The sequence below is a fragment of the Pyxicephalus adspersus genome, chromosome 4, assembly GCF_032062135.1.
Source record: "Pyxicephalus adspersus chromosome 4, UCB_Pads_2.0, whole genome shotgun sequence".
Classification (NCBI taxonomy): Eukaryota; Metazoa; Chordata; class Amphibia; order Anura; family Pyxicephalidae; genus Pyxicephalus; species Pyxicephalus adspersus.
In genome coordinates, this window is record NC_092861.1 from 63,307,560 (window position 1) to 63,330,518 (window position 22,959).

Here is a 22,959-nt window from a genome sequence, read left to right on the forward strand (position 1 = left end):
TAATTTCCTTAATAAACCAAGTCTAGAAAGCATTTACCAAAAATTTAGCCTCATGTTTACAAGGGATCTTGGATAAATTGCTACATTTTGGTCAGGTCAGATTCATGCCCTCAAGGGAAGCACGGGACAGCATAACTAGGGTTTTAAATTGGATACGTGTTGCAACGTCCTGCACCCGCTCTGCTTCTGTCCAGAGATGCCAAAAAAGCATTTGATAGAACTGGTGTTTTTTGACTCCGGACTGAGGACTCTTACTTACTATCCTCTACCAGCATATAGGGAAGGCCCACTAGTTAGCTGAGATATTATTTATACTGCTACTTTAGAAATACTAAAAAAAACGGGCTCACTTTTAGGAGCAACCCCAACCATATCAAGAAAGTTTTTTTGGCATCATGTGTCATCAGTTAGTGAGTCTGTTTGCAAACTGAAGTGAGTAACAGGATCAAGTGGCATTTTTTATTCTATACCAATCTAATTTAAAGTTCAACATTTTTCAGATAAAGTGCAGAATGATTAAGGCCTGTCAGCTGCGTTGGTGAAAAACTTCAAACTGCTTCAGGTATATATTTCTGGCTCCCAAAGATGCCTGCACATATTTGAAGCCAGGGTGGGCAAGCTTGTCAGATCAGCCTGTTTGCTAATGCCAGAAGAGTTTGGGAAGCTAAAGTTTTGAGATCTTTTTCTCATGACAGAATCCCCTAAAAGTCTACATCAATTTTATTTTAAAATGCAGTATAAAGAAGATCATAAAGGTAGTATAATGGACTCCTATCACAAGACAGGATAGAAGGATTTAATTCTCCACTGGTTGTTTATTTTTGCCCATGGTTTGGCAGATAGATCTCTACTAAGATTAAAGTCCTGCTTATTGCAGTAAGGGCTTGGCAGAGCTGAACTTTCTTCCACCACTCCATACTCTTATTATATGGGGCTGAGACATTGGCGATGTTGAGTTATATTAGATAAGGAATCTCAAAGCGCTTCATTTCACTTTTGTACCAGTAGTTGGGGACTTCATTAAATTAGAAGAAGGTATAGAATTGTAACACACTATTTTCAACTACTTGCAGGATACTGGACAGTTAAATCATAAAATATTAGTTGTTCCATACCTCATATTATGTTGTAAAGTTATGATTTCAGGAGTGTGCCTGGAATCCTAATTAGGATGTATTCTCCCATTCTGATCAGAGGTGAACCCTGCCAAATAATAGTGGACATGGTTCAATATAGCAAGCACAAGAAAAAAAAATGAAACAACCAATACCACGACAGTAGCATTTTGTTTTTTTAATATATTAACAGACATTACTGTATAAATGACTTTGCCAGTGGTGGACAATAGGCAACTAAAGGAAAAAAAAAACATTCAAATATGTTCATACAACTTCCTTGGCATCAATATTACTAACATGCTCACTGCAAGGAATATCACACCAAATGTGTTGCCATCCCTTATTGCATTGAATTAAAAATCAAAACAAAAAACAATGAAACAGGATTTGAAGATACTGTTGCTATACAATGACAAACTGTCAAATGTAATTTAGCAGCAGACCACTTGGGGATTTAAAGTGCACCTGTCACATATGTCACAGGTGGGGGAGGCAGACATTTTGTGAGCTAAACCGAAATTTGCAAGTACATATACTAAACATTTGTAGCAATGCAAATAAATGTTACTTGATGGTGCTTTTCTGGTACCACAAAATGTGTCACTGGTAAGTGAAGGACACATGTACTGTACAAGCAAACTGCGCAGAACATAGAATATTATGCAGTGCCTTCAATAAGCCTCGGGGAGGCAGCAGTGCTATGGAGTGAATGATTTCACATCGTCAGGCAGGTCAGGGAGCAGTATTCTTGTATTTTATTTTTAAACCAGTCCTTCCACATACATGTCAAGTTTAACCACTCGAATGCTGCTGAAGGACATCTTTTTTTTTTTTTTTTTTTTTTTCAATGGAAAAATGAAGTCCAATAAAGTCTGCATTTGTATCAGAAAAACACAACACTATAAGGTTTTTTTTTTTTTTTTTAGGTACCTATACCACTGCAACCCATATTATTTCAGCACCTCAGTTTATACCTGTATGCTTTAGGCCATAAGCTTCCCTTGAGTGCAATATCATTAGATGAGTTACAAACAAGTAACCTAAAAACAAATTAAACAAAACACAACAGTGTGATAGAATAAAAAAATGCAGAACATGTTTCCTCAGGGTTGCAGACACACTCAGTTGGTTTTAAATAATAGAAAACTAAAATGTACTTTATTTTGCAGTCACCTTTCATTTAATAAAGTGTACCTGTTACTATCTAAAGAAAGCAGCCATTTTAAAGATTAAACCAATTTCAGTGAACTTTCTGTGATCTGGTCAATATTTGTTAACATTACAAAATTGCTGCTTCCAGTGTGCGCGTGAGACAATGGTTATTTTTTGTAAAATACACAGTTTAAAAAATGATCTGCTAAAACAATGAATATGATTCATGGACCCTGTCAATTAAATGCTGTCTTGTTAAGGCATGTTTATTCAAACTACACAATATTAATGACACCTACAAATACAAGGGTATCTTGCAATAAAAAATGAATTCTCATTCTTGGTGACTGAAAATTGCTAGTCAGCACCTATTATATGAAACTAGTATAAGGCAACCGCAGTGTTACATACTACAAGTAATACTTTGTGTATCCACGGTCTATAGCAAGGTCACATGAGCACACAACAACTGAAACTCTGTCCTTGTTCACTTTTAGAGCACTGAAGAGGCACTAAGCAGCATGTACTGTTCAGGGCTCTCTGTCCAGGGCACACAATAAACAAAAGTAAAGTAAGAGGTATAAGATCTTGAGTATTTTAGGCTAATATTTTCGTGAAGAGGGCGCCAAATGTGTACAGATACTTTAGTTCAAAGACAGTAATATCTGTATGGTGAAACATGCACACCTAGGAGCATATAAATTTAGCCATGGAGGGTGCATCACAGCAGTTTAATAGGAGCCCCTACTGTTGCCTTGTTCAATTACATGAAGGACATTTAAAAAAAAAAAACAAAAACAAAAAAACTTAGTTTTTTTAATTATGGTATAGAATTTTTTAAAATGATCTATGAATTTAGGATTCATTTGTGGAACAATTATTTGGTTGTCGTACAACAAATACATAGATCTGACCTGTAAGGAAAAGTACCAAATCATAAACGTTACAAACACCATGACCAACTCCATAAAGGCTGAATCTGGGCTTAGGCCAGAACTTAGGATACATGGAGTACATTTTACAATATTCTAGGAATCCTATCCCAGCACATTGTTAGGTTATTCTGGTAAATAATATAGCTGGCAGAATTTCAGTTAGGATCAGGTTCTATTACAATTAGTGAAACAACCTATATGAATTGGAGGAAGGTGGTTCTTAAACAATGGGTACAGTATGGCTACGATAAAATGCCTGTATATCTCCAGCAGCCCATTCTTCTTATAAAAAGTGTCTGAAGATAGAACTGTTCTCATTACCAAAAGTTGTGAAACAGGTTCATTGTCTAATTTTTCTAAGTGTTGCATGGGGAAATCTAGTTATAGATAAGAAGTGCTCTTCCTTTAGACATTTCAGATTACAATGTCCTTTATTACCTACCACAGGTATGTTAATATAAAAGCAGCCAGATTGCTAGTGTTTGGTTGAGAGATCGAAAGCTAAAGGGGACAGCAGGTGGAAAATCACTGGCTGCCGAAGGCAGACATAGGCCAGAGCTAAACATTAACTGCTGCTAGTTTTGTGAACAATTTCTGTGTCATTTACAGCATAGTTATAATGGCTGAAATTTGTTAAGACCTACGTTAATCACATTTTATTAGCTAGTAATAAGTAAAGGAGCTGTAAGGGTGTCACTACACAGACTGTGCTGTGCTTTCAATCTGTTTTATCCTCTGGCATAGCGAAATGGCTTTTGGGTTTTCTGCTCAATCCCTTCTTTGTTTACGCTGCTTGATATTGTCCTCCAGCGATGAAAAGCCATTTGTGTGACCGTTCACTGCACTCACGGAGCCGTTCTGGTAATCTTTCCTCTTAGAGGAGGTTTTCTTGTTGTAAGTCTGTAAAAGATAAATAAACCTTTAGCAATATATAAACTACTTTTAAAATAATGAAATATGTCCAAGAAAATTCAACAAAAGTCTGCAAGTAGAACTCCTTCTCTTGCCCTGTAACCACCTCCCACACTGCTTTTATTGACTGTAAAAATGACAGCTGGTAATTGCTATGTGTTATATTGACTGCAGATAGTAACAACATATTTTACCAGTATGTACATCAAACCATTGATCTGGATATGACATTAGTTAAAGAAACCCTACAAACTGTATAAAAAAATTGTTTTTTTTTTACCCACCCCTAGTAAATGAAAGTTGCTAAAAAGTTAGCAACCACTACTACTATCTCTTTCTTCTACATATTGGACTTTTTATTTTATTTAAAATGTAATATTTCTCTATATTAGGCATGACCCAAGCTAACAATTCTGTAATGTTTTCCAGAATATCCAAATTAATCCATTTTCATGCTATATTGCAGGTAGTCCTCAGTTAAGGACATCCAACATACAGACGATTCCTGGATATGAATAGGGCTCCCCGGATCGCTTGTATGCAGGACAAAGGCTTAATGGGGAGGTGGGGGCGGTTTGCATGACTTGCAGAAGAAATCTTTTGCTAAACACAGCCAGGTTGTGGGTGATCTTAATGACAGAGCTCTTCTGCAACATCTTGTAACTCTTAAATGACCAAGACAAACTCTGCAGTTTGTCAATAAAACTTGTAACTTCCCCCAGAAGTTAATGAATGTCTAGGCTCCATAAAGTTTTTTTTTTGTGTGTGCTTTGTTTGTGATTACCTCAAAGTGAAGATTTTATACAGTAACTGACACCACACTGTCTAATAAGATGTTGGCACAAACATCTGTCCTAATTGCATTAAAATAATGTACTTGTTCTGTCTTACATACAAATTCAACTTAAGAACAAACCTACAGTCGCTATCTCATATGTACCCGGGACTACCTGTATTTATCCCAGGAACATCTTGGGCTAAATGCTGCAGGAGCCTCAGAAGTACATGACACTTACTAGGAATAAAGGTACACCTGACATCCTCTGCCCTCCCTCAAATCATTTGCATGTGTGGCAAATTATTAGGCCCAAGCATTGCCACACAGTAGAAAGGAATTGTGAAATGTTTGACTTTTGGACAACAGAAACTTGCTCTCAGGTATTAGGAAGGTAAAGGCTTGCTAATAATGCTGCTGCTTAGCTAAATAAACATGTAAAACATACAGGGTTCCTTTAAGGTAACTTTTGTTGAAACGAAATGTTTCTTTTATTGCTTTATTTTGTTTTAAAAGTTTAGGCTCTGGAGCCCTTTTTTTATCCTGATTTCACTAAATGATAGACCTGGAACAAGAAAGTAAAGACTACATTTGCTTTAATTCAGTTAACACCAGTCACAACTGTCTTGTGCTTTAAATAAGCAATGTCTGCTATCATTCTCTCAATAAAACTTGTAAAATTACATATTAGGGTCTTTTCACGAAAGCATATTCCTTGCCATGTTCTTTATCTTTGCTGTCGAGTTTCCTTAACCTCCCTGGCAGTATGCCTGGCCAGCATCACCAGGGGAAGAAGATGCTGGGCATCGGTGGAACGTGAGAATCAGGTAGGATTTTTAAACTCCCTGGCAATTCCAGTCCCAAGTGTGGCTCGGGGTTACCGCTTTTAGTATGAAAAATTTCAACCCAAGCCACACTCGGGATTACCGCCAGGGACATTAGGGTACCTAACACGGAGAGCTGGAAAAGATGACTTGTATGGTTAGAATAAAATAAAGTATAGGATAGGATAGAAATACAGACTTAGAGGGCTGAAGAAGGCTTTAGGTACGTTAATATTCATTACGTTAATATTCATTTAGTGTGAAAATTAGTGTGACACGTGTCTCATAATGTCTGTGTACATTTGGGATTTGGGTTTACCTTAATGTAGAAATTGGCGAAGAGGATGATCAGAGAGATCATGTAGCAGTTCTGGAAATACAACCAACCCATGGGGAAAGCACAGGGCCAAATCATCGCACACGTGGTCTGAGTCATTGTCAGGACAAATTGAGTCTGCAGAAAAATAACAAGATTGCATAAGATTACATACAAAATACTGATTTCTTCTAGATTGTGATAAGAAGGAAAACAAATAACATTACGAGAGCTATTCAACTTGTGTTTTCACACTGGACTTGGGACAAATTTACTCGGCTTTTCACTTTTATCAAATACATCTTGTGCACTACTTATTTATTGCTGCAGTCTGAAAGCTTGCATAGTGGGAAGAAAAGTCACATTAAAAGAAGAACTCTGGACAAAGCATGCAATTAGGTTATAAATATCTATATAACATGTATGCTCTACAAATATAAAAAATCTGTCACACAGAGTACAAAAACATTCCTTGATTAGAAGCTTAAGCAAACTTCTGGGAATCCATTTGTACAACAGCAAGGCACTGCTGAAGCCCAGAAATAAAAAAGGGAAAACACCGGGTTCAAATATCCAGACATTGCAAAGTGTATAATCGCTTTGTATAATGAATATTGATAAGATAGTTGAAGCAGTTTGCACTTTAAATACCCAATCATGTTTAAGGAAAATACAAAAAAAAAAACAGTATTTTAGATATCCGATGACGGAATATACAAATAGACGCAGATTCACTTTCTTTAACAAAATTCACTTAGTAAGGCACTCATTCAGTGAATCAACAAAAGGTAACATTTCAAAATGTCAACATGTGATAATTATGAGTGATATTACTAGAGAGGTGTGACTATCATGGTTAGTGCAGAGATACTGGAGGACAGTGGTATGATGTATACTTTAGGAAAAAAGCTTACCAACTGGCACTGAGTGATGTACTTCTTCCACCACAGATATGGGCGCATGGCTGGAATAGCAGACAGTCCATAGTAGGAGTACATGAGAACATGGATGAAGCTGTTCAGTGTAGCACCAAAGTAAGCTGAAAAAGGGATATATTAGTCAAGGTTGATACACATGAATGACAGCTAATCCAAAATGTAGGCCTAGTTTGCAACCCAATACTTCCTTCCCTTCATTCTATTATGATATTTGTAATTTCTGATAACTTCCAATAAAAAACTAAAATAAAAAAAAATGTTCCCCCATTACAGCTTTCTGGTAAGCAGCGGCTGTACAATACAAATCACTAGTTTGTTGCTGCATCCCTGCAGCTTGAGGATAAGAAAGCCATATAAAATTCAAACAAACCCAAATCAACAGGACTTCCTGAGTTTAGTGGAGCTGTCATGATTCCCAGATTCTATTTGATTTGGTTACTTCTGTATGTTCTTTTTTAACGCCATATTATGGGATAGGATTATTTTATGGATTAAGTGTGTGTGTGTGTGTGTGTGTGTGTGTGTGTGGGGGGGGCTATGGTATGATCAGAATAAAGTTAAGTCAATACAAGAAATAATATTTAGGTTGTTGTGGTTAGGATACATGTATCATAGCAATGTGTCTTTTAGATTAAAAACTGGGTAAACTACTTATGAGCTAGTTTCGTAGCTCATTCTGCTAACAGAGGGGTATTGCACACCGATAACATCATTAGGGTAGGAAAAATGTATAAAAGTGAGATCAACAACGTGTGCAATTTGTCTGGCAGAGGGAGTTTAATCACAAGACTAGATTAGCAATATTAAAATGGTTGCTATGTATGCATTGCAACTGTGTATTTAGTGATCTGCTTTCTGGTATATTCTAAACAGAGCTGGAAAGGGCCAGAAATGTTATTATCAAAACACTCCTATGACTAAGCAAAGTAGTTACAGTTTTATTGCAATTAACTGGAAGCATAGTTTTCATGGTGCTGAATAAATCATTTTAGATATTCTGGAAAAAAATTCAGTTGTATTCAAAATGTAGGTGGTATATGCAAGTTGAGCTGGTGGTCACAGAAACTCCTAAACAATAACTTTATTTTGAAAAATTGCTTGTGTATGTGTGGAAATATAAAACCAGACATCTCTGTAAAAAAAAAAAAAAAAAAAAAGGATAATATAACACTTCATCATCTTGCTAGTAGATTACAGGCAAACATAAACAAATAACTTCTAAGAAATCCATTCCAGGTTGTCCAAGTTCACTGATGAAAGTGTATCCTATCCCACCTAAATCAGGTCCAATAAGTCCTCTACCAATTCCAAGGTTCCAAAAAATAATCAATAAAGTACTAAGGCCTTTTGAAGAAAAATGTTGCTTCTTCAGACCTAAAATGATGATGTATAGTAGCACTTAAAAATAAGTTTTAAGGAATCAAATTTAGGAATATTTGAATCCAAACAGAAACCAGTATGGAACTATAGAATAGTGGTCTTTCTTAAATAAACACCTTCTAAGTGTTGCTTCCAGCTCCGCATAGACCGACGGTCACAGCAGCTACCTGTGCCTGTGCTGAACTTGAGGCAAACAGGTTCAAATCAGCAAAACATGAAATCCACTGGCATGTGAACTAAATACCATTGATCATCATTAAAGTGGCACCTATCATGGAATGGGGTATATTAAGAAGAAAGTAAACGGTCAGGTGGAAGCAGGAAAATGGGCAAGTATAGTTATCAGAGAGACTTTGACAAAGGCCTAATTTTGATGACTAGATGACTGGATCAAAGCATCCCCAAAATGTCAGGTATTGTGGGGTGTTCCTTATATGCAGTAGTTAGTACATACTAAAAGAAGTCCAAGTATTGAACAACCAGTGAAATGGGGACAGGGTCATAAGTGCCCAAGTTTCACTGATTCACAAAATTGGGAGGCTAGCCCATGTAGTCCAATCCTACAAAAGAACTACTGGGGAACAAAATGATGAAAAGTTAATGCTGGAGAAAGGTGCCAGAAAACAAAGAGCACCACAGCCTGTCACATATGGGTAGTCAGACAGCAGTTACAGTGTTTAATGATGACCCATGTCTACCACCTAAAGTACCAACATTTGGCATGTGGGTGTCAGAACAAGGCCATAGAACAATTGCAGAAGGTGGCCTGGTCAGATAAACCACATTTTCTTTTGGAAATTGTGTGAAAGCAAGTGTGTGGGCATTATTTACCTACAGAAGAGAAAACAGGAGGATGCTCTAGGGGAAGAAGGCAGACCTGAAAAGACAGCATGACTTAAAGGATTAGCTGCTAACATGCTGTTGCCAGATACCACAGGGCACCTTGAGAAGTTCCGTGGAGCCCATGCCTCAACAAGTCAAAGCTGTTTTGTCAGCACAAGAGAGACCTTCTATGAGGCAGGTGGTTTAATGTTTTTGGCTGATCTGTGTATGCATAAGTATATAGGTGTATTTTCAGCTTTGAATAAAATAAAGATATGATAAATTTATTAAGTTTATTTTTGCTGCTTGTATCCCTGAGGAAATTGCATTACTTTCCTGAAACCTGAGAGCAGGTGCAGGGAACTCTTTACAAAATTAAGGGAATTTCTGTTAGTCAGTTGTAACTGACAAAAATAACATATGGCTGTAAATGAACTTAATATTTGTGCTATTTTAAAGATGCTTATATGAATTACTCAGATATGCAGAGGTTAATGGAAAAAGGCAAAAATGACTTTAATCATTATACCAGGATGTGACTAATATCAGACACTGGCTGCCAAAAAGAAATTTTAAGACTTCAGTGCCAGATTCACGGATGAGGCCTGAAGTGAGATCTTTGATATCATGACAATAAATGGTGGTGGGAACAATGGCGGTGGGAACAAAACAAAACTTTTTCTTCATGAAGTGGATGATGCACCAAGGACTTGTATTACCAAGTATTAACCACCCGAGCCAATGCTTGGGAGTTGAAAACTGAAGCAAAGAAAAAGACCAAACTAAAGCTGCTTGATCTTTACTGCCCTCTTCTGTTAAATGTGTTTCCATTTTCAACTTAAGTATGAAAACAAAACTCAACCAAGTCTCAGCTAAGCAGGCAACGTCTATATAAAGGGTCTGCCACAACCACTGCTATATTAATGAAAAGGGAAAGCTATATGTGCCAACAATGGATACATGTAGTTGGTACTGCACAGATTGCACTATATAGCAAATATGATGTTAGTGATTTCACTATCAAAACGATAAGGCAGTCTTCAGTGCTGGAACACAGAGCTCAAAGTACTTACAATGTCCACAAGGTACCCAGTTCATGACAAACCACCAAATGTTAAGCATGGAGGCATGATGGTAAACGTGCAGGATGGTGATTTGGTGGTTATTTTTGCGGAGAATGAAGAAAAAAGTGTCCATAAATTCAATAAGTTTGGAAAAGTAGTACCACCACAGGACTCGGACAATCTGTGAAACAAACAAGCAATTTAGTGTTAGAGTTTCATCAAAATGTATTTCGACCTTTAAAAATATTTTGTTTTCAATGCTGGTTCCACAGAACTTTTCAGAATCTGTGCATTATGGGATACCCGCCCTCATCTGTGCTTGTACCTGTGATCATCTTACAACCTATTGATCTCAAGGAAGGCAAATACTTATTTGCTGCATTACACCTGCCTACGATTCCTTAGTACTACTAGACCAGGAAATAACTAAATTCAAAACAGTCATCACATCACTGAAAACAAAACAATCCTGGGCCCCATGGCTTTATTGCTAGAGAAAAAAAGCTCCAAGAGACATAACCCAAAATACATATGCTTTTTTTATTAAGTTTGCATTTTCTGGCAACATTTGTTTTTTTTTTTTCAACTGACACAGGAGCCTAACATCAATAAATGTGTGCCGCCTCCTTAATGAACTGTACACTAGTCCTGTTGTTGAAGCAATCCCCCACCCAGAATGCAAGTTAGGACCTCATCAAGGAGAACATTGAGCATATAAATATTACCATGTCACGCACCTACCCACTTTCCACAGGTTATTTTACACATATATTTGACCACTTAAAGTCAAATTTCCTCTCTGCTCCTATAGATTTACCACACCAGTAATATTTCTAGTATAAATATCTGTTTTAAAATAGGCACCTGAAAGGGGAAAACACACTTAATTTTAATATCTCAGTGAGTCAGCACAGGAAGAGTGTTCGACTGCTAGAAGAAAGTTTCTCTGACGTAGGAACAGCTTTTAATTGCAGTGCAAACAAGCCAGGACCACGGCCATTGAAAGAATGAAATGACAACAGGTACAAAATGCTGTCATTCTTCTAAGTATATACAATATGGCTGAACTCTTGTGCTGTGAAATAGGGGGGATGGGGTTTTCTTTTTAATAAGTAGACAGTTGGAGAAATATATGGGCTATATGTAGTTGAAAAACAGGTTTAATTGTTTTTTTTTTTTGCCCACTGTACCTCCACTTTAGTACTAACTAAAGACCACTATGATAATGTGTAACCTGGCTTGCAAATTCTTTTCTAATACTCACTTAGGCTTCGTCTACACCAGTGTTTTTCAACCATTTTTGAGCCACGGCACATTTTTTACATTAAAAAGATCCTGCGGCACACCACAAATCAAAAGTGTTACAAAATTACACTTTGTAGCTAATTCTCGCCTCTAAAAATAAACAAGGCGCTTGAGCTACCTACTGCCACCCACTGACATGGAAGAGTATTACATTACTCTTCCAGTCACTACAGCACAGGCACTCGACAATGGTAATTGGATAATTTCCCACGGTACACCTGAAGATCTCTCACGGCACACTAGTGTGCCACGGAACAGTGGTTCAAAATCACTGGTCTACACGGACGTTTTCCCCAGCGTTTAACCTGAGGCTTTAAAAGCCCATGTTTGAAATTACCATGCATTCCAATGGGCCAATCTACACCAGGACATTTCCTTGAGGCACGTTTATGAGCGTTATCTATAACATTGCTTGCATTGTTTAAAAAATTAAAACCTGGGGTTAACGGTGGAAAACGCAAGTAAACGCTTCCATTGATATGAAACCGCGTCATAGACATTTTCCAGCGTTTTAAAGGCAAGCTTTTAAACGTTAATAAAAGTGCATATAAATATTTATATGCGCTTTTCAAAACGTCCGTGTAGACCCAGCCTTAGCAACCATTTTAGGCTCCCTCTGAATGCAAGCTGTAACTATCTGCATAACCAGCTTGTGCAATTATTCCTGTTTGGATAACATCAGACATATGAGCTTCCTACACTGATATCTGCAGATGGAATGAACCTTGAGCTTACCAAATGCTTTAACATATTCTGTTTTATTATCCTTAGTTTAACTGGCCAATACCTATGTTCTGTTTCAGCTGGGACATACTGTCAGAGGGAGCATTGAGTGGTAGTTAGTCAAATACAAAAATGTTTCACTTTATGATCACAGGTTAATAACACAGGGTAGATGCAGGACATCAGAGCTCGCCTAATGTTTTATGTATGCTTTACCAGATACATGAATTTAATCTCCTGCTTTTGTTATTTCTTGTTCAATGCATATATTTTTCTTGCAATTCTATCTGTTGATTAAAGAAATGGCAGTTGCTAAACAACAATGTAATTTGCTTTTGGCAGGGTTACTGCTTCATCGGTCCTGAAGGAAGTTGCATGCTGACAGATGATTAATTTAATTCAATTTGTTTTTTCATGTAACGTGCTGTCTGTAAATATATTTTATTCAAGACAAAAACAGAAAAAATTAAACTATAAAATAATAAATGATTGGTAGAAGGTAGAAATTCAACAAGAATATATCTAAGATTTTAATTATCAGTTATATCTGTCAATACATATGGTTAACAGACATTCAGTGATTCAACCAAAATCACTGGATGTAGAATCGGATTACCTTTCAAAACACCTTAACATTTTCCACCACTTTAATAAAGTCCAATAAAATGGCACATTAAACTTGCATCTTATTATTTGTAACACATTTATACTAGGAAATTACTTTTTAATTTAGCCTTAATAATTAATTGAAAGTTATGAGTAGTGCACTCTGAAACTCATCTCAACTGAAATTAAAGCTCAACTTACTTGTGTGTTGACCAATTTTGAACTTGGCAATTTACATGGATGCCTACAATTATACATTGTGGATATACATTTACTGCCCAGCTGGCACAGTGTTTGACCAACTCTACATCTGTCCGTTTTCACTTTACAATATGAGATACAACAAAGATTCTGGTATTAACCTTATGAGCCAGTAAACCCTATTCCTTGTGACCCTCTAAGCTTGCTTAATTTTACTACCAAAGCTTTAACTTCCATGACTTTAGGGCTAAAACCCTTCCACATGCCATCCCCCTGTTCAAAAGCAATGCCTCTTTGGAGGCGAAATGTGGAATGGGTTAAGCTCTACAATCACGGAAGTTAAGCCATTATTACCAAAGAGAATCCAAAATACGGTGTTTAATTTATAAATCATCATCTATTATCATAAAGAAATCATGTGTGAACAGGAAGGCCTTTAAAATATACCACTGCCTATTCATGGATGAATACTTGCACACTACTTGTATGGTTGTCAATACTAGTCACAACATCCAATTATAATTTCAAAATACCACGTCTCGTGCTTCTTACTTTCAAAAAAACATGAAAAGTTTGAATTGTTGCTGCTGTGTGCCATTGGTTCCTCCTTTATTCAAGTAACATCAGGTAAAACTGAACCAGGAGAAATGTTTTAGCTTCTGTACTGGAATTGCAGCTAACATTACTGTGCAATTCCTTGACCAATATGAAGTTGAAGAAATTAATACAAAATAAAGTATATTGGGTATCTGGCTGCAAATTAGTTGTCCCCACAGCCATGAAATGAGATATGACTGTTAACTGATTGTTTTTTAGTGACTAGCAGCTTCTAATTTTAATATATGGCTGTTATTCGGGCTGAACTGCTTTAAGAGTTTTGTAACAATGGGCAAAATACAGATCAACATAATCTTACCTTCATGTCAGCTTCCCCTCCACTCCGAGTGTCTTGACAGAAGAAGTTGTAGCCTCCTTCCCATACTCCTGTTACAAGCTATAAAAGATAAGCATGTTTCAGTCAGACGAATACAGAACTACATAGATGTACCCATACTTCGGCAACACTGTATACCATAAATATAAGGATTCAGAAAAAGTCTCATTTATTGCATCAGTGGAGGAAGCCTGTATATATTCATTATAAAAAGGTCTTTTAAAGGAAAGTTGTGTCAGTCCCAGCAGCCTGGTAAATAATCTCCATCGTCAACTAGAATTATGTGATTGCTAGCTACTATATAGGCAACACATATACAACCCCTGGCAAAATAAAAGCACTACTGTTTATTATAAAAATAGATAAAAATCAGATATGGCACAAGATTTTATTTAGGATATCTTTATGACATCAGGCATAAAAGTGCAACATACCAGACCTTAGTTTTTAAATATACTGTTGTACTATTAACAAGGATTATTCTTTTTGTTTTTTTTCCTTTTGTTATACTTTATCCTTTTTCCTGCACATAAATTACCTTTTCTGTCCAAACTCTTAAGCCACATTTGATTGATGGCTGGGAGCTTCCGCTAGCTCAGCACAACTAGATTCAGATAACAGCTAGCTGTTGTGCCAAGTAGGTTAAAGCACGATATCAGTTTAAGGTTAAAGCTTACCTAAACTCAGAAATTTCACTTTACATAAAAGAATAGACAACCCCTTATGTTAAAAAAACAACAGAATTTTTACTTAAGTGCAACGTCCTCTAATTTTCGGTGCATGCGCAGTGAGTGAGATCGTTTTTTTTTTCCAACCTACGTCACCCGCAATTGAAGGTATTTTTTTGTTTTAGGCGCTTTTCAGCTCAGTTCCTCTTTAATTACCAAATGCTATCAAAAAATCCTTTTAAATTCTAAGCATTTGGTAATTAAAGAGGAACTAAACTGAAAAGTGCCTGCAAAAAAAAAAGAAAAACAAAAAACAACAATTACTCTCAATCCTACAGGGCAGTCCAATCCATCCAAAGGTGTCTTGCATCGGGTCCCGCATTGTCCTGGCATCTGTCCTTGAGCCGGCATTCCCGGGTGGCGCTATCTTATCCTCTTCTTCCTATGTTATCTGACCCAGGTGGGAGATTAGGTGACGTAGGTTGGAAAAATAAACTTGCTGATCTCACTGCGCATGCATGAGATCTGCAAATTTTCCTTTTTGCATGAAAAAGGATCCTTCTGTGCATGACCGACATTGCTTAGGCATGCGCAGGAGCACCCAAGAGCCTCCTGGGAAGCATGATGTAGGTATCCCGGGAGGCTTTGCGCTCCCACTCATTCTCGATCACCTAGGCCAGGGGTCACCAAACTTTCTTGGCCACTAGGCCATTTTAGGGGTGGGCAGGAGCACACTAGGCCAGACTCTCTCTCCCGAGTCCCGCCCAGGAACCCCCCTTGAAGGAAATATCCTCTCCTCCACAATGCATACGAAGGAGGGGGAATGTTCCCCATTTACCCTGGCCGGCGTTAACACTTCCCCCGCTGGGGAAAATAGGGAATTCCCTTCAGGGATCCACAGCAAGAGGGGGCTCAAGAGCCGCATGCGGCTCCGGTCATTTGTTCCAGTCTAATCCAGGCCGGCAACCCGCGGCTCCGGAGCCAGCTGTGGGCCAGCGTTAGACCAGATCAGTCAGGTGGTGTTAGGCCAGAACAAACTACTGACAAGGCCATATTTGGCCTAAAGGCCGGAGTTTGCTGACCTCTGACCTAGGCAATCTAAAATTAGGGGGCGGTGCTGCACAAATTTTTGTATTTTTTTTTTAAAAAAAGGGTGTTGCACTTAAAAAAAAAAAAAAAACAGAATTTTTACTTTACATTAAAGGATTGTCTACCCTTTTTTCGTAAAGTAAAATTTCTGAGTTTAGGTACGCTTTAAGCTGGTTGTGTCTATACTGTATTGCTTAACTACTCCAAGCTGCCTGCTATGGAAACTTTTGCTATAGTTATCAGGTCAGTGTGGCATTAGTGATATTGCAAATCTAATAATAAAACAAAATACAAGTGAGCAATGTTCCTGTAAGCAGTCTACAAAGCTTAATCCACTATGAAATGCAACAGCTAATTTAACTAATGAGCACATTCCATCAACTTCCAATGTTCAGTGCTGCATTGAAAAGCCATCTCTGTTACTAACAGCTTGATTTTTACATCATAAACATCTCATGCATATTCCCTGGCAATATTTACAGCTAGTCAACCCATATCTTGTTCTGTTCTATGACGTTTGTGAACCACTATGTAAGCTAAAATGACAAAACTAGCAGCAATAACAAGTAGCTTACAGAAAAAACATTCTGCTCCAACATTGCCCAGAGCCCTCACAAACAATTTAGGTGACAGCAACTTGCTATTTCACTGCACACCACTTCCTGACTCAAAAACTTCAATGTAGGAAGTGAGAAGCCGAGGAATACGTGGAATTAAGAGAAACTCTGGGCTTCTACAGGTGATCTTGCAGCAAAAGGTATGTGGGGACAGCTTGCTCCTTTCCTAGATTTGTCATTCTAAGTTTAATTGTGAGCTTGTTGTCAAATGGAGGGAGAGATAACCTCTAGATCCATACACCCACATCCTTGACAAGAGTTACATCAGATTCAGGAACAAGGGCAGAAGGATAGCATACTTATGTTGTATGTCAACCCATATCTTGTTCTGTTCTATGACGTTTGAGAACCACTATGTAAGCTAAAATGACAAAACAATATACAAAATATTTTTTCTATATTGTACACATAAAATAGACCTAAGTGATAATTCCCTCCCATTTATTATTCCACCACATGATCAAGAATGTTCAGTTATGTAACTTGTATCAGCTTGCATGTGCAGATCATTTTCCAACATTTCTTGCATCACTTTATCAAGGATGCACATGTTGTGTTGAACTAAAGTAATTCTGCAAATTTTGAATAAAGAAAACTTAACTGAAAGGTCTTTTAGTTAAATAATCATAATGATATTTAATATGGTATTTTACATTCCCAATTACAAACAATGCATTTTTTTCAAAACTATCTGATGTCATTGAAAGAAAAATCAGGTGCTTCGTGTTGGTAGGAATAATTATTTAGTGAAATACCATGGTTATTTTCAGTTCTTTCATATGTATACAAAATAAAAAGAAAATATTTTTAAAGAATATCTGGTGTATGTGGATTAGGCTTTATTGTCTACTATATTACATCCTTCCCTGTACTGTTTACTGATTCCAGTTTTAAGTTTACTCACTGGTTTGCTTTAAGACTAAAAATAAGGAAAAAACAAGCAACTCTGCTGCTTGTATAACATGGGAAAGTAGTGTCTTCAACATTTTCCTAATTTTATCTTATTACATGCATCTAACATCTAAGATTAATACATTTTGCTGATAGAAATATTTTTATGTAATAACGAAGGACAGAAAGCTAGTGAGAGCTACTGCAGTTACTGGCGATGATAAGTTTTATTTTTAAAAAACTAATGAAACTACTGTTGATGAAATGGCAAATAAAATAATAGACAGCACATTTGGGTAATAATGGTGTGCTAGTAAATTTCTGCCCTTCAAATCAGCGACTTATTAAAATTTAATTATTTATAAATGAAATTATTTATTAGAACCTTTAAGTGTTTTTGTCAGCAGCTGACATAGAAAAGAAATACATTTTGCATTCTATCAAAGCCTCTGTCTTTCTCTCCCAGAAACAAAGCCTTTTATACACTTAATCTGAAAATAAATCAGTCCAAGCCTAAAATTCTGACTTGTTTTGTGATGACAAGATTAAGCTATTCTGTACTTTGCTATGGATCATCAGCTCCTGGGACAAAACAGAAAGTTCTTTGTAAAAACAGGTCTCAGTTTTTTTTTATCTCAAAAAATGGCTGCTGAGGAATAGTAAGTATAAGTAGGTTGGGCAATAAAATACGGTCACTTTACCCCAAAATGAGTTTATTGAAGCTAAAAGCCGATAGGAATTGTATGAACTTGTAATCTGCTACCTGCCCTCTCCTATAACATATAAATCAGCCTGTACTTTGTGCTGGATTATTCAATAAGGGAAGTTCATGTGTTGGGCAAGGCATTTCCTGGGTCAGATGGGGTGCTATGGAAAATGCTTCAAATATTACGGGCTGTGAAACTTTATTTTGTATATTATCTGCAAATCTTGGTGCAAAGCAAAAAGGCCATATTCTATAAAAAAAAATTATTAGTGTATCCTTATCTATGAAAATGAGAACATCTCAAGGAGAGGGTGTGAGGGTGTGATTCTTGAAGGCAGATAGGCTATTCAAGTTTGCTTCAACTGATGTCACTTTCTCTGATCCAGTCCCACAAATATTCCATCGGAGAATTCCCACACTAGTGGTTAGTATTGTAAACAGATTGTTAGAAGCTTACCCGTGGAAAATATATTGCAAAACAGAAGGTATTATGTATGCCATGGGTGAAAATGTTATTACATCTAAAAGATTTCTTTTCTGAACAAAGCAATTTTAAGAGATGAAAGTGTTATGAGCTTAATCTAATGCCAAATCTACTGTGAAAGGCCACATTGAATGTACTGCAATCCTTTAAAATTCATTTATCCTAGAAGTACAATTTGTAGCAGTACAAATTCTACTGGGATATATGTTCCCTCAGAGTCCCTTAAGGATATAAACGACTTGATTCCTTGGGGGAAATTGCACTGCACACAGAATTCACTCTAGGAAAAATAGTATGACCTGAACAGATGAAACAACATATTTCTACTGCAGGTGGATAGCTACAAGAAACCTTCACAAAACATTATATCTTATTCTGGGAATGCAAATCTTGTATTTGCTGAAGGCTTTGCAGCATGAATTAGTAACATAATGCCTTTGGAAATACGAAACTATATGTTGCTCAACCAGAATAAAAAACAGATAATTCCAAATGTCAGACCCTAATTGGGTTGGTGGTTGATGGAACCAAGGTACAGAAATGTTATGCTCTTTCTGGAATATCAGAATATTAGTACCACTATAAATGCTATTATGAGTGCACTATAAATGCTAGTATAACAGTGGTGTTGAAAAGGATGCCACAGCGGTGTCTCTGAACACTACATTTTCCAAACCCACTCATTGCACTATGTTCCACCAAAGACTGCTTTCATTTTGTATCTAGAATTTCTGTTCTGACTGATTTAAAATAAAATCTATTTTCAGCCTGTATAAAATATAATTTTATGATTTTTAAACAAGATGAAGATAAATGGTGCATTTCCTGTTGTGTATCAGGTACCTGAACTTGTGGCACTCTTCCAGCATGCTTCAAATTGCCAAAGCCAGATAAAAATGTGTAGAGATATTGTACTATGCAACATGGTAGATAGAGGGGGTTTGCTAGGCAGGAAATAAACCCCAATATAAATAGGAATGACCAAGCAATAAGTACACACCTAAAAGTATTTCAAGATCAAACATTTCTTGAGCTACCAAGAACAACATGTGCACCGTCTATAGCTTACCTTTCTCTGACGTACAAACAACACACTACTGAATGTCCACCTGTCATGTCATTGCAAAATTTAAGAAGCAGTCCCTACAATGTGAAAGTTTTTTTTAATCTATAAAGTACAGTGTAAATTCTCTAACAGAAAAAGCTTTTCAATATTCTGTACTGAACTTCTGGTTGTTGAATCACTTTATAATGTTTTTGAATCACAGTTAGTATAGGAAACCTCACTGCTGACATTACATCAAAATAAAGAGAAGGGACCACACACACACACACACACACACACACACCTTGATAATAAAGTTGAACAAAGTACGTAATGAAGTATTTCATTTAGGGCAACACAAATTATTTTGAATGGCGACCCAACTCACTAAGGCAACAGGGCGTACATGCACAAATATGTATTGTAACTTGCTGCATTGTACGGTCCATATTTAGGAAAATGGAAAGTGCAGATGATATGAACAAAACCCTGATTTACAACCTTGTTTAATAAAAAGAAAGGGAACACTGTTAGCTAAAAAAAGGGGCCAACAGACATCTTCATACTGGAGTCTAAATAACAAAAGTAATGTTATGGTAACAATGTGTATAGGAGAAAACACTACAGGCTTTCTACAAGGCAAAACAAGGCCTTTTTATAATCGGACAGACAGTTCTGCTTTCAAATATATAAATATATGGCAGTTACCACTTCTGATCCTGTTTTCTCTAGTGAGTCACTGACCAAAACATGTATACAGGACAGCGTTCAGACATCCAGCTTTCACTGGCTGCATGCTGGAATCATTAGGGTGTAATGACACAAAACTGTAACTGTGAAAATGTAGGTCTATTATTATTGCGTCATCATATTACGCATCGCTGTACAAAGTCCATAGTCATGACATTAATTGTCCCTCAAAGGAGCTCACAATCTAATGTCCCTACCATAGTCATATGTTATTAATGCAGTCTACGGTCAATTTCCTTTTTTTTTAGGGGGGGGGGGGCGATTAACCTAACTGCATGTTTTTAGGATGTGGGAGGAAACCGAAGTACCTGGGGAAAACCCAGACACAGGGAGAACCTGTGTCAAACTCCATGCAGATAGTGCCCTGTCTGGGATTTAAACCTAGGATCCAGCGCTGCAAGGGCAAGAGTGCTAACCCCTGAGCCACCGTGCTGCCAATACCTAAAGCAATGTTTCTCATCCATGATTCTGTGGTACAGCAGGGTTCATCCAGAGTTAGCTAGGGGTTCCTTGAGCAATGAGGTATTTGTGTCTCTCAGGTCAGTTTAAGAGAGAGATGTGTATTTCATAGACAAAAATAGATTGCAGAACTTGTGGTGGGCTTACTAAATGAGTAGGGAATGATCATTTTGCTTCCTAAGCCAAGAAAAAATCTGCTTTGCAAAATTAGCAAAAATTTCACTTTTATATAAATGAAAACTTGCAGCTTACAACCTTTTATTATTATGGTGCACTGCAATACTGGTGCATTTTAAAGGAGTGTTGGGGTGCCAGAATAAATGGCACTGTATCACACAAATGCCTTCCGTGAAAATAAAAGATACTTTATTGGTTCCTGATCACTGGGTAATAGGAAGTGTTTTTTGTAATGTAAAAAGGAATTTATCAGTTTTCCTGAAAATAGTGTCAGACTAAAATAAACTCCTTTGCACAATTGTCATTTTCTCTTTTTTTTTGTTATATTCCAACCTTTGTAGTAACTAAATATACCCTCCTCCTCATTAGTATGGAGATATGTTTTGTAAGCTAGAAATAAATACATCTTTTTTTTTTACTCCCCAGTCATTCTACTACTTTGCAAAGCTGTATTTATCTGAACATAAGACACTGCATGCTGCACCTTTAATTACAGTGTCATAATTACAGTCTACTTGTACAAAGCAAATCATAGTAATTTCACAATACTTGCATTTTAATGTAAGAAAAGAGACCAAGATGTAAAAATTCTTGACCTCACACAGATTGCAAAGAATGCCAGAACCAGCCAAGCAAAGTACATTACTAATCACTGCTGAAAGTTTTTGTTTGTCAAATGTGGCACTCCAGGCATCCCTATTGTCTTAGTATATGGTGACGTCTGATGACCAATTATATAGACAGGACTTTTAAAGTGAAATCACCAATATGTTTGTTGAGCAGATAAAGGTTTCATCAACCTAATACCTAACAAAAATTGCTCTTCAATGACAAAAATAAATTGACAATTATAACAATGATGGGAAAAGTGTTTACTCAAATTATAATAATTACATTTCACCTTTTATCAGATTAGAGCAGATGGAACAATTACCAAACACATCTGGTGTGCTAAGGGATAATAATAATAATAATAAAATATTAATAGATAAAAATAAACATCAATTCAAAAATCTGGAGCAAGTCTCACATATATTAGATATCTGTTTGAGGATATAAGGCCCATAAGTCAGGAAAAAAAAAAAAAAATCACTCTCAAGATTATCAGGCCTAAAATTTCTAGGCTGCCCACATTACCCGGCTTCTAACAACCTCAGAACATTTGTGTTCAAACTAAAAACATGACCAGAAGTTTGGCACTGAAAGCTGCTGCATTGTAGGCTAACCATCATTGCAGGATCTTTAAGTGCAGATCTTGGGATGATTTTTACCCCCAGATGAAAAACTTTGAAACCATAAGGGAGGGGGCTGTGAGTGGCTCAGAAATCTCACCACCGGAAGTGTCAATGTTCTTCCTAATTTAGTGAGTCAACATCTTTACTTACAAATCTCAAATAATTTGTATCAGTTAGAGGTTACGTTACATTGTACGTTTTTAAGGGTGTGCTATAGGTAAACATGCAAAAAAAACCATTTACACACTCCATTGTTTATCTGTGTGTCGAAAGCAGTGGTCCCCAACCTTTTGGACGTCATGAACCACTAAAATTATGGACTCCAGATTGTGCATGCGTGAGGAGCCGGGTGTCACGGAAAGGGGAAGAAACTTCCCCTGGCGTGACATCATGATGCCAGAACCCGCACATTCTCCCATCGCAGGTCCGAGCCTGTGATGGGAGAGTGAGTGGATTGTGTCCAGAGACAGGACCCGCCCTGAGCCTGCAATGCCTACTTGAGACATGGTCTGCGGCTCTGGCCGGTAGCCCTCCATGCAGGGTACTTCTCCTGACCCAGCTGCGGGGTGCACCGGCCAGAGCCGCAAACCACCAAAATTTTCCACTGATTTAAAGGGATTGTAGACAAATAATATTCCAATTTTACAATTTAAACACTGATAGCAGATCAACAGCCATGGCTGTAGGTTATGTAGGAAAAAAGGTAAAGTGCCATGTGCAGTTGGCGTTGGGTGTCAAAAGGTAAGACACTTTAAAAGAACATCATGAACACAGGACATGTGAATAAGCCCTTCATTTCATTATAAGTACTCTTAAAATAACACAACGCAGCA

The 22,959-nt window shown here is 37.1% G+C and overlaps 1 protein-coding gene across 1 annotated transcript in view; it reads right to left on the minus strand.

Annotated features, from left to right (window-relative positions):
- Nucleotides 1–2,520: 2,520 nt before the first annotated feature.
- The window catches only part of ELOVL5 (ELOVL fatty acid elongase 5), a 39,271-nt gene continuing 18,832 nt past the window's right edge, over nt 2,521–22,959 (minus strand). The window contains exons 4-8 of the mRNA XM_072408445.1: nt 13,988–14,065; nt 10,246–10,417; nt 6,947–7,071; nt 6,036–6,170; nt 2,521–4,105 (exon numbers count right to left, since the gene is read on the minus strand). Of these exons, the coding sequence (XP_072264546.1) occupies nt 3,974–4,105; nt 6,036–6,170; nt 6,947–7,071; nt 10,246–10,417; nt 13,988–14,065 (642 nt within the window). The 3' untranslated portion in view covers nt 2,521–3,973. The remainder of the gene's footprint in view (nt 4,106–6,035; nt 6,171–6,946; nt 7,072–10,245; nt 10,418–13,987; nt 14,066–22,959) is intronic.